General features: G+C 49.7%; 1 protein-coding gene across 1 annotated transcript; it reads right to left on the reverse strand.

The window, feature by feature from the left end:
- Positions 1-5030: 5030 nt before the first annotated feature.
- On the reverse strand, positions 5031-10502 carry LOC119316312 (probable 4-coumarate--CoA ligase 3). Its single transcript, XM_037590621.1, has 6 exons — positions 9704-10502; positions 8776-9129; positions 8478-8676; positions 5898-6111; positions 5658-5760; positions 5031-5423 (listed from the first exon to the last, which is right to left on the reverse strand). Exons 1-6 carry the CDS (start codon positions 10352-10354, stop codon positions 5304-5306), a joined length of 1641 nt encoding a protein of 546 aa, XP_037446518.1. The 5' UTR covers positions 10355-10502; the 3' UTR covers positions 5031-5303.
- Positions 10503-16949: the final 6447 nt, after the last annotated feature.

Here is a 16949-nt window from a genome sequence, read left to right on the forward strand (position 1 = left end):
CGTTCGAGGCAGCAGATCGCCCCGCCACCAACCCAGCCGCCGGATTCCTGCTGCTGGCTCGATCCATCTGCGGTGTTCTCTCGTTCTCACGAAGTCAGCACAGCAGCCAGCGGTGATTTCCACCCTCATGGGATTTGGTCCCTGCTGCTGTTCTCGTCCCATCCATCTGCTGCCGCCGCGAGCGCTGACTGCGGCTGCTCGTCAGGATCCTACTGTCTGCCCGGTGATTGCAAAAAAAATGTCTACACCGTCAGGCTATGTCACAGTTCCTCGCTGCCCGGTGATCTTTGATGGCACTAACTACATCGAGTTTGCTGGCTTCATGCGCATTCATATGCGTGGCATTCGTCTTTGGGGCATTCTTTCTGGCGAGGTCCATTGTCCGCCGTGTCCGATTTCACCTATGGCTCCTACTCCGCCGACGCCACCGGCTCTTGCTACTGATGCTGATCAAGCTGCGAAGGATGCAGCTAAGCTTGCAGATGACGCTGTCGTCCATGCTTGTGATACCCAGGTTTCGACTTATGAGGAGGCTCTTCAGACTTATCATGAGGCTCTTTCTACTTACACTCAGTGGCTTGATGAGGATGCTCGTGCCACAGCTGTTCTCACTGCTAGTGTTCTGCCTCAGTTTGCCTCTGAGTTCTTGGGGCTCCCTACCGTATTTGACATGTGGACCCGTCTCTGTCAGCGCTATCAACCCTCTGGTGATGCCTTATATCTATCTGTGGTCCAGTAGGAACATGCTCTTCAGCAGGGTGACTCTAGTGTTGACGATTTCTATGCTCAGAGTTCTACTATCTGGCGTCAGCTTGATTCTCTCCGCACTGCTGGTTGTTGTACTTGTCAGTGTTGCCAGGCTGTGCGAGCTGATTTGGTGTTTCATCATGTCTACGAGTTCTTATCTCGGCTCCGTAAGGAGTTTGAGCCCTGGCATGCTCAGTTGTTTGCTCGTGGTCTTATCTCCCTCATGGAGGCGCTTTCTGAGATTCATGCTGAGGAGACTCGCCTACGTGGTGCTGGTCTACTTGAGGTTCCCTCTGTGCTTGCTGCTCGAGTTCCTGTTATGTCGCCTGCTGCACCGACTCCATCCAGCTCCAGTGCTCCTCCGCTCTTGCCTACTCCTACGGGCGGCCAGGGTCGGTCTCGTCCTCACTGTGGCTACTGCAATATGGATGGTCATGTTGAGTATCAGTGCTTCCAGAAGAAGAAACACCTGCGTAAGGCGTGATCATTAGCTTCAGGGACTTCTTCTTCTACTTCGACATCTTCCGCCGCCGCCTTGACTGAGCAGGATATTTTGCGACTTAAGCGTGTGCTTGCCGCGTCAGGTTCTCCTTCGATGGGTACTGCAGCTTCTGTGACTGATGCTTCCCGCACTGAGCAACCACCCTCTACACAGTCAGGTACATCCTCGTGGGTTCTGGACTCCGGAGCTTCTTTTCATATGTCTTCTCATTCTTCAAATTTGTCCTCTCTTAAATCGCTTGATTTTTCCTGTTCATGTACTCACTACTGATGGTACTCCTCTTTCTGTTGCTAGTCGGGGCAATCTTACCACACCCTCTTACTCTGTTCCTGATGTTGCTCATATTCCTCGGCTCACCATGAATCTTTTTTCTGCTGGTCAACTTACTGATTCTGGTTGTAGCGTCATCCTTGACGTTGACTCTTGTTCTATTCAGGATCGTCAAACGCACACTTTGGTTGGGGCTGGCCCTTGCCGTCGTGACTCTCAGGGTCTTTGGGAGCTAGATTGGCTTCATGTTCCTTCCGCTGCCACCACTATTGCCAGTCCATCCGCTCCTGTCGCTTCAGCTACTGGCTCCTTCTAGCAGTGGCATCATCGACTTGGTCATCTTTGTGGGTCTCGCTTGTCGTCATTAGTTCGTCGAGGTCTTCTGGGGTCTGTCTCAGGAGATGTCTCTTTAGAGTGTCAGGGTTGTAGACTAGGAAAACAGATTCAGTTACCTTATCCTACTAGTGAGTCGGTGTCCCAACGTCCTTTTGATTTAGTCCATTCTGATGTATGGGGTCTGGCTCCCTTCGCTTCGAAAGGGGGCCATCGATACTATATTACTTTTATAGATGATTTCTCTCGTTACGCTTGGCTTTATTTTATGACTTCTCGCAGTGAGGTTCTTTCCATCTATAAGCATTTTCCTGCCATGGTTCACACTCAGTTCTCTTCGCCTATTCGTGTGTTCCGTGCTGACTCCGCTGGCGAGTATATTTCCAAGATGTTGCGTGGCGTTCTTGCTGAGCAGGGCACTCTTCCTCAGTTCTCTTGTCCTGGTGCTCATGCTCAAAATGGCGGGGCTGAGAGAAAGCATCGCCACCTTCTTGAGACGGCTCGTGCGTTGATGATCGCCGCTTCTCTTCCACCTCATTTTTGGGCCGAGGCTATCTTCACCTCCACCTATCTCATCAACCTTCAGCCGTCCGCTGCTCTCCAGGGTGGTGTTCCTTTTGAGCGTCTCTTTGATTGTTCTCCTGATTATTCAACGCTTCGCGTGTTTGGTTGTGTTTGCTATGTTCTTCTTGCCCCTCGCGAACGCACCAAACTGACCGCTCAGTCTGTTGAGTGTATTTTCTTAGGCTATAGTGATGAGCATAAGGGCTATCGTTGTTGGGATCATATCGGTCGTCGGATGCGTATTTCTCGGGATGTGACTTTTGATGAGTCTCGTCCCTTCTACACGCGTCCATCTTCCTCGACCTTTTCAGTGGAGGATATCTCTTTCCTCACTTTTCCCGACACACCTATCACCCCAGTTGAGCCCTTGTCTTTCCGTCCTGCTCACTCTACTTCTCCACATCTTGTCGATTTGCCGCCACCATCTCCCACGGTTTCCTCACCTCGCATGTCACCGGATTCTGCACCTTCATCCCCGGTGATTTCTTCTTCTCCACCTCCTGATTCTACCTTGGCTACTTCTCCTCGTATTCTTCCATCTTTTCCTCAGCATTATACTCGTCGTTCACGTAATGTGGATGCATCTGCTGATGTGCCATCCTCCTTGTCTCAGCCTACCTATGGCTTGCGTCCTCGTCCGCTTCCGCTTGTTGATCGCCTTGGTTTTTCAACCGCTGGTGCTGCTGTTCTTGAGCCGACTTCTTATCGTGAGGCTGCTGTTCATCCTGAATGGCAGTTCGCGATGGCAGAGGAGATTGCTGCTCTTGAACGCACTAGTACATGGGATCTTGTTTCTCTTCCTCCAGGTGTCCGTCCCATCACTTGTAAGTGGGTCTATAAGGTTAAGACTCGCTTCGGTGGTTCTCTTGAGCGTTACAAAGCTCGTCTTGTGGCTCGTGGTTTTCAGCAGGAGCATGGTCATGATTACAACGAGACTTTTGCTCCTATGGCCCATATGACCACTATTCGTACACTTCTTGCTGTGGCCTCTGCATGCCACTGGTATGTATCTCATCTTGATGTTAAGAATGCCTTTCTTAACGGTGAGTTGTGTGAGGAGGTATACATGCAGCCACCACCTGAGTATTCTGTTCCTGATGGCATGGTATGTCGCCTTCGTCGCTCTCTCTATGGCCTTAAGCAAGCCCCCGCGCCTGGTTTGAACGTTTTGCCTCTGTGGTAACTGCCGCTGGTTTTTCAGCGAGTGCTCATGATCCAGCATTGTTTGTCCACCTTTCTTCTCGTGGTCGAACTCTTCTTCTTCTCTATGTTGATGACATGGTCATCACTGGTGACGATCCCGAGTATATTGCCTTTGTAAAGGCCCGTCTTAGTGAGTACTTTCTTATGTCCGATCTTGGACCTCTTCGCTACTTTCTTGGGATTGAAGTCTCTTCTATCTCTGATGGCTTTTTTATATCCCATGAAAAGTATATACAGGATCTTCTTGCTCGTACTGCTCTTATCGATGAGTGCATTGTTGAGACTCCCATGGAGCTCAATGTTCACCTCCGTTATACTGATGGTGACCCCTTGCCTGACCCGACATGTTATCGTCATCTTGTTGAGAGTCTTGTCTATCTAGCTGTCACTCGTCCGGATATCTCTTATCCGGTTCATATTCTAAGTCAGTTTGTCTCCGCTCCCACTTCGGTTCACTATAGTCACCTCCTTCGTGTTCTCCGATATCTTCGGGGCACGATCTCTCACCGTCTATTCTTTTCTCGCTCCAGTTCTCTACAGCTTCAGGCCTATTCGGATTCACGTGGGCTAGTGATCCCTCTGATCGCCGTTCACTTTCTGCTTACTGTGTTTTTCTTGGTGGTTCTCTCATTGCCTGGAAGACGAAGAAATAGACTGCAGTTTCCCGTTCGAGTGCAGAGGCTGAGTTACGAGCTATGACTCTTTGACAGGAGAGGTGACTTGGTTACGGTGGTTACTTTAGGATTTTGGTGTTTCTGTTACTACACCTACTCTGCTCTTGTCTGACAGTACAGGTGCTATTAGCATTGCGCGCGGTCCTGTGAAGCATGAACTCACCAAGCATATTGGTGTTGATGCTTTCCATGTGCGCGCTGGTGTGCAGGATCAGGTTATTGCTCTTCAGTATGTGCCTTCCGAGTTACAGTTGGCGGATTTTCTAACGAAGGCCCAGACTAGAGCGCAGCATGGCTTCTATCTCTCCAAACTCAGTGTTGTTAATCCACCATGAGTTTGAGGGGGGTGTTAGAGTATATATATATAGCCATGTAACCTTTCATATTTACCCTATTGTATAAGGGGTTTCCTGCATATATTCCACACCTGTACATGTATATATATTGGCCTATGGCCTCCTGGAAATATAAGTTGCATATTTCCTAACAGTGGTATTATAGGTATATAGGTGAGTAGTTAACTAACAAATAACTATTTTTAAAACGTCTTAGACATAGTCACTCAGCTATTCGTTTTCCTTTCTATTTTTTTCTGTTATATAAGGAAAATTATTCCTTTGGCACGCGTGCTCCACTGTAGCAAACCTACATTCTCATGAAGCATGAATCTCAAGAAAAAAAATGTTTCAACTCATGTCGGATTCGTACCGAATTCATGTATAGGAGACGAAACATAATGAAAGAAAAAATGGATGATATGATTCGGACAAGATATTCTCTGATGGAAAAGAAGTATACATTGTACCCTTTGGAAGCCAGCCTTGTTCTTGTGGTCAACAACAACGCATCTACATATATCATTTCATTTTTATCAACATTACACAAGCAGGAAGAACCAACAAACTCAACCTCCTCCGACCATTTCATGGAGATCAAACAATATTACATGATCTATAACAGCACCCTGCTGGCTGGCTGAGTGCCTGAGAAGCGGACGACGGCCGCAGCCCCTAGCTGGGGATGCCGGCGGCGAGCCTGGCTCTCAAATCCTTCCTCAGGATCTTGCCGGAAGGGTTCTTGGGGATGGAGTCGGTGAAGAACACCTTGTGGATCCTCTTGTAGAAAACAACCTGTTGCAGCGTGTAATGCATCTTAGTCACGAGTTCTAATTCTCCATCCACAAAAAATCTGGTTCCTAAGTAGCAGTTGTTCATGGGCAAATCCAAATATTTGACTAAGCTGAACATGATGATTAGTAACTGATATGTATATCATATAGTTCTAGTTGACTTGTTCTGAAGTTTCGGTACAATGTGTTTGACACTTTGACTACATGGAAACTTGGGAAAGATGGCACTATTTACCTCCTTTGCGACGAATTTCTTGATGTCATCCTCGGTGATTTCGGAGCCTTCGATCCGCATCACGAAGGCGACCGGGACTTCGCCAGCAAGATCGTCCTTCAGTCTGAAAGAACATAATCATGGGGAAAGTGAGCCTTCTTGTTAAAGAAAACAGACAGCAGGAGAATTTTGTTTTAAAGTACAGTTGCGGCAACGAACTGTGCAACTGAAAATGAAAAGGAAGAGAAAGCTATGACTTACGATACGACGGCGGCGTCCTTGATCTCCGGGTGCGTGATGAGGAGGGCCTCGAGCTCCGCCGGCGCCACCTGGAAGCCCTTGTACTTGATGATCTCCTTGAGCCTGTCGACGATGAAGATCTCGTCGTCGTCGTCGACGAGGCCGATGTCTCCGGTGTGCAGCCATCCATCCTTGTCGATGGTGTTCTTGGTGGACTCTGGGTCGTTAAGGTAACCTGCAGAATTCCACGCCGGGCGCATGTTAGTTCAGAGAATTTGAAGAATACTTTCTAAAAATTAAAATACAGTGCGTATCAAGAATTTTCAAGAAGTGGTTGTGCAAGCAAAGGTAATCGTTCCATATTGTTAGGAAGGACTACAAGATTCCGTCCGGAAAGGCAGGACAGCGTCACAGAAGCCACCATAACGCAACTGCAGTTTGCACATGAAAGCAGCAACGTTGGCTGACCGGCCCAAACTGCATCTGCAGAGGCGCACACACCATGATGGCAATGGTGCCGCTGCACATCTCAGGTGGTGTTCATCTCTGCTGCCATCATTCAAGCGCACTCAAACATTCAAAAGGCGCATTCACGCGATGGCTTCAGCTAGTGAACCTCGTGAAGCACATGGCAGTTCCCGTTTGATGCTGCTTGCTGCAGCATGGATACAATCTGTCTGAAAACGAGACCTCACATGGGTTCAGTAGAGAAAAGGTTCTCGGAAGTGATTCATGTGCAACTATCAGACATGGCTCTTTCATGGAAAATGTCTGCTGGAATTGGCCAGTGATACCAGGTTAGTTCTCCTACAAGCTGGAGTTGGTCACCCAACCGGGGCTTTTCTTGGTCACATGATGGGCCACCAAACACTCACTAGCGGCACCTAACAACACCAATGTAATCGTGGCTTATTCCTTTGTTCCAATGAGATGTATCAATGCTAAACTTAGGTTACCTTTGTTACTCTAGGCACCTTTTGGGCGTCCATGCTAATCATTGTGAGCACGGCTATAGCTTTTTTCCCCTTTGGTTTGGTTCATTAGTGGTTGAACTTAACAGATAGTTGTAGATGAATCACTTTTTTTTGGCGGGAATCACGGCATGAGTTGGTCAGTCTCCTGATCATGAGGATCTGACGTGATCTCCACTTTTGCACGCTAAGTACCAACCGATGGGTCGTTCAGCTGCGCAGACCTAACAAAATCCTGGTAGACTGGCAACATCTCAAGGTACTTCATTTCTATGCCAGTGTCATGGTCATGGCAGTGTATTGAATCCTGAGTTCAGGGATATACTAGTACAGTACAGCACTATGTATTTTTGTCAACTTGATAAAGTAATACTACTAGTGATGGGTTCTTCCAAGATGCTTGTGCAGCCTCAGCGGTTGATGTCCCTGTCCTAGGCGCACAGCCTGCCGGTACCTAACAGCATCCTTCCTCTTGTTCCTCCACCAAATTTTGGCTTTGCCTAGTACTCCCTCCGTTCCTAAATATAAGTCTTTGTAGAGATTTCACTATGAATCACATACGGATGTATATAAATGCATTTTAAGTGTAGATTCATCCGATTTGCTCCGTATGTAGTCCACTTAATGGAATTTCTACAAAGACTTATATTTAGGAACGGAGGGAGTAGTACTCCTACCAACTTGCCCATGTGTGGGGTACGTTGCATCTCTATTTTTGTTTTATTTTTTATCCGGGTGTGTGGGGGTCGCATCTTTGGCCATGTGCAACTTGGATTCTGGAATTGATCGCGCCATGGAGGGCGACGGTGCGCTGTGCGAAGACAACATGGAGGGAATGTATGATTTGCAGGTCGTTAGCAACGTGCGTCGCTGTTTTATTCATTCATTCGTTGGCTAACGATATAGTATTACTACTGGTCTGCCAAGGTTGCAGCAGTTGAGCATGCCGTGCCAACCACCACGCGCCTGCGCCTGCGGCTGCTAACCCAAGAACGTGGAGTGGAACCTCAAAAAAAACGTGGAGTGGAACTGACGGGAAATCCTCGCTGCAACAGTCATTGGGAATTCAGAATAGACCTCGGACCAAGCCAATGGACAGCAACTTCCGCGAAGTCTCCACCACCTTAAAGTGCCTAACTAGTAGGGGTACGGATCAGATCAACTTCTTTTATGTTTGTCATTTTTTGTGTGTGGTGAAAGGGTTTGAAGTTGTGATGAGGACACTTCACACAGAACGGGCAAACGTATATTTTTCTTCAAACTTATTAGAACTACTGCTGTGTCAGCTGTTTCGGCTCTCAGGTGAGAACCAGGCGCGGCCTTGGTTGGGTTGCTCGTCCAAGTCCCCATCCGGGTTGGGGGAAACAAAAGGTTTTGGTGGTGGTCGTTCGGCCGAATCGATCGATCGGCCGGTCGGCATGGACCAACCAAGATTGGTAGTAGTAGTTGCAACCTATGTGCTGTAGCGGGAGTAGCAAGTTTGTTGTCCACATCGCCGGTAGCTGCCGCCAACGCGCCAAACACGCAAACCAAAAGGCGGACATGCCAACCCGAACGCACGCACGCCCGGCCGCCAAGTGTGGGGTGGTTCACAACGCCAAGCCAAGAAAGTACGTAGAGTTGGTGGTACCTTTCATGATCTGCTCGCCGCGGATGCAGATCTCGCCGGGCTGGTTGCGGCCGAGGGAGGCGCCGGTGTCGGGGTCGACGATCTTGAGCCCCGCGTTGCGCACCACCGTGCCGCACGACCCGGACTTGACCTTGAACGGCTCCTTGGCGAACGCCAGGCACATGGCCAGCACCGGCCCGGCCTCCGTCATCCCGTACCCCTGAAACCAAACGCACCCGCCCGTGTCAGCCACCGGCATTCATTGCCATCGACGGGCAGACAGACAGAAGCAACATGATCATCAAGCGACTGGACCGACCTGGCCGAGCACGGCGTTGGGGATCTTGGCCATGAAGGCGTCCTGGAGGTCCTTGCCCATGGGCGCGGCGCCGGACATGACCATGCGGATGGAGGCGAGATCGCCGGCGGTCACCTGGGGGCTCTTGGCGATCTCCACCACGATGGGCGGCACGAAGGGCGCGATGGTGATGCCGTGCGCGCGCACCAGCTCCACCAGCGCGCCGATGTCGAACTTGCGCATGATCACCATCGCCGACCCGGCCCGCAGCCCCGCCAGCAGCACCGAGTTGAGCGAGTAGATGTGGAACAGCGGCAGCAGGCACAGCAGCACGTCCTCCTTGCTGAAGTACAGGTTCGGGTTCTCTCCGTCCACCTGAAAACCACCACCACCATTTCATCATCAGAACAAGAAAAAAAAAGTTCTACTAGTTCGAAACCTCTGACTTTGGCGCCAAACGCATCGTGTCAGCACGAATCTTGGCGCGTGGGTCAGGCATGCACCTGGCCCAGTGGGCCCCGCGTGCAGGGAACCGTATAATATTACTACCAGTGGGCGGATTTTATACTATTACGAGCCTGAATAAAGCATACAGCACGAGATGCCAATAATAGTTACTGTACAATTAATAAAATAATTTAAACGCCCGGATTTATGAGCCGGCCGGCCAGCTTGATTGGCACCCAGAGCTCTGACCACGCGGAGGGAAATAGTATCCTTAGTGGCACCGACATGTGGATCCGAGGGGTATACGCGTATACAACGCGGGCCCACCTGTCGTGCTCTGCCGCGAGTGAGGAGCAGCTCAGCAGCAGCTACGCTGGCTCGGCGCCGGCAGGAGCGGAATTGTCGCAGGCCGAGAGCTCCGTTGACCCGGAGGACATGGCGAATGATCGGAACGGAGGCAGAGCTCGGAGCAGAGGAATGGCATGCGTGCGTGCGTGCGTACCTGCTGGGCGACGCTGGTGATGAGGCTGCGGTGCGTGAGCATGACGCCCTTGGGCAGCCCGGTGGTGCCGGAGGAGTAGGGCAGCGCGACGACGTCGTCGGGGTGGATCCCGGCCTCCTCGTCCCGCGGCAGCTCCTCGCCGGCGATCAGCTCGGCGAAGTCCACGCACCCGTCGCGCGCCCCGTCGACGGTGACCACGGGCAGGCCCTTGCCGGCCGCGTACTCCAGCACCTTGTCCACGGCGCAGGCCTCGGTGACGATCAGCATGGCGCCGGCCGCGTCCGCCTGCCGGTGGATCTCGTGCGGGGTGTAGAAGGGGTTGGCGGTGGTGGTGGCGGCGCCCAGGCGCGCGGCGCCGAGGAAGGAGAAGGCGAACTCGGGGCAGTTGCGGAGCAGGTTCATGACCACGTCGCCCTTGCCGACGCCCATCCGCCGGAGCCCCGCCGCCGCCTTCCGGGAGAGCGACTCCACCTCGGCGTAGGTGTAGGAGGCGCCCGTCTGGCCGTCGATGATGCAGGGGCGGGACCCCACCTCGGCCATCTTGGCGAAGCAGTAGCTCTGCAGCGTCTGCTCGTTGGGGATCTCGATGTCCGGCAGCCTCGACCGGAACACCACCTCCGCCGCGACCGACTCCTCCGGCACGGACCCCATTTCAACGATCGTCGTGCTACCTCGACGGCGATCGACCGGCAAACGGAAGATGATAAACCTACGAAGCTGGTTAAATTAGTTGGCGTAGGAGGAGATGGCTGCGTTGTGTGCGTGTGCGGGCGCGCGCTCGCTTGATCTCCTGAAGAAGAACGGAGGAAGGGAAGATGGCGGGTTTAATATACGGGGGTGAGTTGGGGAGTTGGTGGGTGGGGTCGGCGGAGGATGACGCGTGGGGCCGGGATGGCAGCGGGCTTGGGCAGGGTTGGTGGGTGAGAGAGAGCGGCTGGGGTTCGTTGACTGTGCCATCGTTTACCTACCGCATCCATTATCGGCGACTGCTTGTGCTCGGGCAGCCGGAATGCTGCTCCACGCATTGGTCTGGTCGGGCTTGCTTTCGTGCGCCGGGGTTGGTGATGACTGATGAGTGGTCGTTTGCCTTTCAAGCCGCGGAAAAAGTCCAAGGCCCAAACCTGCCCAGGCACATGTGTCACGGCTGCATTTTAACACGGCAATACAAGAGGTCGAACTTTCATGCTGAACCTTGCTGGTCTTTCGGGGTTGAAGTTTGGTGAACTGGGGTGGGTTCGGGTTCGGGCGATGGTTCCGTTTGACAGGCATGTTTCGCCTTTCACGCAGCGGTTTCTGCTCGCTCGTTTTTTACCTGGGAGTTTGGATGGAGGGGGGCTATAGTTGTATTTGTAGAAGAAAATGCGGCTTTTGAAAAGGAGCGTTGTTGTATAACTTTCTTGCCATCGATGATTTGTTGGTTGTATGATCTATGGTGGTGTATGCATTACTACTTTGTCTGGCTTGTGCCCACTCATCCTATCCGATCCGATCCGATCCGCATGGCAATACCGACGTTATTGCACATCTAGCACGCCCCGATCGAGCTGAGATAATACAGAAGATTCTGGTGGAGCATGAATACGCGCAATTGGGAATTTTGGCAAAAAAAAAAAAAAAGACATACGCGGTGAGTACTGGGAGACAGACGGCACCGGAAATCCAATTCGGCTCCTGGAGCATATGCTCCTGCGGTTCAAAAATGTTTCTTTTTGAGTCAGCAAAAACTGAAAAACAATATATGTGTTCATTGCACACCCAAATGCTACATGCAAGACCCTAAAAAAATGCTACATGCAAGACCCTATCAATTTTTGAGGGAAAGCTTAAGGGCAACTCCAATGAACGACCCCATAAAATATGGGTCTATCCGTTTGGGCTTAAATGGACAGACGACATGGTCCAACATGCGGCCGCATCCGCATTTTTGCTTGTTCGGAGTCTGGCCCGTCTCATTTCTGGCAAAAACATGCGTCTGGTTTGCATCCACACGGGTGCCGAACGGATAGGCACGCGCTTGCTCCTCATCCGCCTCAGGGACGTGTGATACGTCTCCAACGTATCTACTTTCTCAAACACTTTTGCCCTTATTTTGGACTCTAACTTGTATGATTTGAATGGAACTAACCTGGACTAACGCTGTTTTCAGCAGAATTACCATGGTGTTATTTATGTGTAGGAGCAAACGTTCTCGGAATGACCTGAAACTTCACGGAGACACTTTTCAGAAAATAAGAAAAAATACCTGCAAAAGATGAAGGCCAGGGGGGCCCACCACCTGCTCATGAGGGTGGGGGCGCGCCTGCCCCCTAGGGCGCGCCCCCTACCTTGTGGGCCCCCTGTTGCCTCTCCAACTCCGACTCCAACTCCATATATTGAGTTTTGGGGAGAGAAAAATCAAAGAGAAGAAATCATCGCGTTTTACGATACGGAGCCGCCGCCAAGCCCTAAAACCTCTCTGGAGGGTTGATCTGGAGTCCGTTCGGGGCTCCGGAGAGGGGAATCCGTCACCATCAACCATCCTCCATCACCAATTTCATGATCCTCACCGCCGTGCGTGATTAATTCCATCGTAGGCTTGCTGGACGGTGATGGGTTTGATGGGATCTATCATGTAATCGAGTTAGTTTTGTTAGAGTTTGATCCCTAGTGTCCACTATGTTCTGAGATTGATGTTGCTATGACTTTGCTATGCTTAATGCTTGTCAGTAGGGCCCGAGTGCCATGATTTCAGATCTAAACCTATTATGTTTTCATCAATATATGAGTGTTCTTGATCCTATCTTGCAAGTCTATAGTCACCTATTATGTGTTATGATCCGTTAACCCCGAAGTGACAATAGTCGGGATACTTACCGGTGATGACCGTAGTTTGAGGAGTTTGTGTATTCACTATGTGTTAATTCTTTGTTCCGGTTCTTTATTAAAAGGAGGCCTTAATATCCCTTAGTTTCTGTAAGGACCCCGCTGCCACGGGACGGTAGGACAAAAGATGTCATGCAAGTTCTTTTCCATAAGCACGTATGACTATATTCGGAATACATGTCTACATTACATTGACGAACTGGAGCTAGTTCTGTGTCACCCTAGGTTATGAATGTTACATGATGAACCGCATCCGGCATAATTCTCCATCACCGATCCATTGCCTACGAGCTTTCCACATATTGTTCTTCGCTTATTTACTTTCCCGTTGCTATTGCTATCATCACTACAAAATACCAAAAATATTACTTTTACTACCGTTACCTTTTGTTACCGTTATCACTATTATCATATTACTTTGCTACTAAATACTTTGCTGCAGATATTAAGTTTCCAGATGTGGTTGAATTGACAACTCAGCTGCTAATATTGAGAGTATTCTTCGACTCCCCTTCTGTCGAATCAATAAATTTGGGTTGAATACTTTACCCTCGAAAACTGTTGTGATCCCCTATACTTATGGGTTATCAACGCGTGGCGGCTGTCCACCTACCTCCACCGTTCAAAATGAATGCGCACGCGCGGCGGGCCCTGGCTGTCAGCCCCTAGTAGGTGGATCGTGGTCCTTCTTAATGTGAAAGTCGTCGACCGGCCAATCCATAGCTTACACTTCCTACCCGGCATGCCTCCTCGATCCCCGACACGAGCTAGCAAACCCTAGCCGCCGTCGTCGCATCCCACTTCCCCGCCGGCGCCATGGTCTGGCATTGGATGAGCAAGGGGAAGCACGACCATTAGGCCGGCTCCTCCTCTGGTCGTCGCCGCTCCACCAGGTTCGCGCCGCCTGCACCGCCCGCGTTGGCATCACGTCGCTGGCGGCCCTGCAGCGCAACAGGCCGTACGTCTCCGCCGACATCTGTCGGTGCTACTCGGAGACGGCGACGCCACTCTCGTGGAGAAATGTCCACCTCCCCAACAACTGGCATTTCTTCGCGGATCGTGTGCCAACCCCACCAGTGTCGGTGAGCGGCCGTGCCCGCCTGCCATCGGATCTGCTCTACGACCGCAGGCAAGGTTGTCAGAATCGCGATTCTGTTGTACGATTCTACGACTTTACGATCCAAACTAACCCCTCGGATTCTACGATTTTGGTTCATAGAATCTACGCTTTTACGATCCTGATAGTGAAGATTCTACGATTTGCGATCCCGCCATCGGAGCTCCGATCCGATTCAGAATCACGATTCTGAAAACCTTGACCGTAGGTATGCCATTGATTCGCCGATGTGGGATACGTGGCTCCATGGCGAGCACGACCTGTGGCGGCAATTCTTTTTTGTCGGTCGTCCTCCGAGCTTGCGCCGCCCACGTCCTGCTCGTGCTGACAGCCTGCCCCAAACGCGCGGTCGTAGGCGTGTGCGAGGCATCACGCCGACACCATCTCCGTTCCCGTCCCCGCCACCGCCACCTTCCATGACCGAGGAGGAGGAGGCCGAGCTCATGAGGCGTGCCATGGAGGACTCCATGAACACCCACGATGAGCGCCAATGGGAGGGCTTGGAAACCCAGTTGGCCTCTTTTGTGGCCGGTGACGTGGCCATCTCGGAGCTGGACATGGCTGCCAAGGAGGAGGTGCGGGAGGAGGTGATGGAGGAGCCGCCCATTGCCCCGTGGAACCCGTGTCTAGTGGGCCAGCGGTGGAGCTGGTCGTGCACGGCGCCGGAGATGGCCGACTCGGTGGGTGTCGGCCCATGGTCAACCACACTGCCGCGGTCACTAGAGCTGGAGCAGGAGCCACAGGAGGAGGTGGTGCAGGCTTCGCAGGTGCCTCTGGTCTGGCAAGGGCCACCATCCCACCTTTGGCAGCCACCTCCATACATCGACCTCGCCGGCGATGACGACGAGTAGGATGGTGGCTCCTGAAGACGGCGGCGGCCTCACCGGCGACAGGCCTTATCTAGTTTATTTTATATCTTTTAAATTTTAATTTAATTAAGAACTGTGTTGAACTTGGGTACTGTGGACGTTTAATTATTTATGTCTATGTTTTTATATTATTTGCAACCTTTATTTTGTTTTTTTGGCCAAAATCAAAGTCCAAAAACACGGTTTGGGATGCGGCGGGCCCGTTGGGTGCACCGACGACCGCGCAATCACAAGCGGAAGGGCGTGTGCGTTTTTCCGCCCTAAACGAACGAAATCCGGACGAAACAGGCGTCTGTTTGGAGTCGTGCGTTGGAGTTGCTCTAATCACCTTAACCTATGAAAAAAAGTCGAACAACAAATGTTAGACTTAATTTTGTTTTATTTTCACCGATGAAGCGCTGATGTTCCGTTTTGCACGAAACTTATCAAGCACGCTTGTTACACTAACATGAGAATTTAAAAATAGAATTTTAAATTTTATTTACTAGTATGTGTTTTGGATTCGCTGTTCAGCCAGGAGCGTATGCTCCCCAAAGCCAAAAAGGACATCCCTCATACTCCTATTGCATCTATGCCTAACTTATCGAGAGTCAGAGCTGCGCAGAGACGGTGTGTCTGTGCGGCAACATTGACATGAGTTGGGTAGCCTAGCTCGATGATCCTTCATGTTGTGAACGTTTGCATAGTTTTCCGACATGTGTCGTTCGTGGATCCAGAGCAGCCATGCTTCCAGACGTGATTGTTTGCTTGACTCGGAGTTTTTTTTTAGGGGTAACCCAAGCTTTATTAATGATCAAAAGCGACAGTTTGTGGTATACATCGTGGGTTATAGGATTGGCTCGGAGTTGTACGTCGCTTCTCGAAGCCTTTGTGGTGTGGGTTTTGTTGATGGTTGACACCCATAAACGTAGGGAACGTCTTGTGGATTTTTTTAGTGTCAAACTCAATGAGTAGCAAGAGAAATTGGTGCATTAAACATGGTTATGACTCATTGTAAAAACTGAATCTAAGTGATAAATGTGTGTTTGATTGATTTTGATGGCTGCAAGTATTGAAATATGAAAAGTAAAAGATTGCAACAAGTAGCATGATCCTTGATAGCGCTAAGGGCAATCATTTGTGGACTAGATCGTTCTCAAGTACGGCATGAAAATTAACTAGTCGTTAAGTTTTATAATTGTTTCATTGATTGTTATTGCTCGACTATCAGCATGTTGATAGAGTCTAAGACTATATATTGAAAAACCATTTATCACATATACTTATGTTTGTACTCACTATGGACAATCCTATTATCTATTGGAAATAATTAAGACAAAGTCTAACCGCAACTTTAAGATCTAAGGTACTATTACATCCTGATGATATGACTCTAAACTTTGAAATGGTGTTCTGTCACTTCTATCACTCTGCCCCTCCCCTCGTACATTCATTATAGCATACTACTCCCCTCTAGGTCCATGAAGGTGAAGTGACCTGCACTTGATGTTCATGCATCACCACTATAAAATTACATCACAACATATAATCAACACATCAATCTCTATTGAAAAAAAAGTATCATATGAGCCTTCACAATAAGCTTTCTTTGATGACCCGAAGAACGTTACATGAATTAGCCATCATCCATCATCATAATAATGATCAATGGCATATAATATGGATTGCAATCTAGAAGTATGAATCTTCACCACCAAATAAATACAAAGCATCGTCTGCTAAACATCTATTAACATGGGAACGTGATCACAATAACCATTCTACACCAATTACACATGGATGTTGATGTCGATGGGTGGTGTTGTAGATGAATATGGTGTTCTTGAAGACGAAAATGCCTCCATCAATGAGAAAGTTGGAGGAGTGCAAGGTGTGCCCGACACAAGCTAAGGAGGGTGCCATGTGAGCCAACCCTTCCCCTTAGGTGCCCCTCTGGCTCCCAACTCATTTTATTCATATATATTTGTTGGATTTTTTTTCTTTACTCTAAATATGACCTTCTTCGCATGTCTTCTCCAATTTTGCAGTTGTAGCAGGATTTTGGTCTCTTTCCAGTGCAAATTTGTATATGCAGAGGAAATAAAGATAAAAGGTGGAAAATACGAGCACACATAATGAATGAACATTTTATCTTATAAAATTGTGATGTAAAATGTACATCTTGCGCTGAAATCGGAATTGCTTGTTCGAGAGAAGTGATGACGATGATGCCATTGTGCAATTTTGATGTTGTTTTCTTCGATTTCTTGTGTGTGTGTGTGTGATTAGTAGTTTGTGTCGGCTTTCGCTCGATATGTTTCTCTTCTTAACTAATAAAAATGTCAAGAAGACTGTAGCGAGACTTGCTTAGTTGGAGGAGAGAGAAGAGAAATGGGTTCTTAGTTAGTAGCCAGCTGCA

This window comes from Triticum dicoccoides, chromosome 6A (assembly GCF_002162155.2).
Source record: "Triticum dicoccoides isolate Atlit2015 ecotype Zavitan chromosome 6A, WEW_v2.0, whole genome shotgun sequence".
Lineage (NCBI taxonomy): Eukaryota > Viridiplantae > Streptophyta > Magnoliopsida > Poales > Poaceae > Triticum > Triticum dicoccoides.

What these genes read in the sequence shown, in the direction of transcription:
- LOC119316312 (XM_037590621.1), bottom strand. Translation starts at nt 10,354, where the DNA reads ATGGGGTCCGTGCCGGAGGAGTCGGTCGCGGCGGAGGTGGTGTTCCGG. An exon ending in TCACCAGCGTCGCCCAGCAG is followed by an intron (nt 9,130 to 9,703) that starts GTACGCACGCAC and finishes GGTGGTTTTCAG; the next exon opens with GTGGACGGAGAGAACCCGAA. An exon ending in AGAAATTCGTCGCAAAGGAG is followed by an intron (nt 5,424 to 5,657) that starts GTAAATAGTGCC and finishes ACGCTGCAACAG; the next exon opens with GTTGTTTTCTACAAGAGGAT.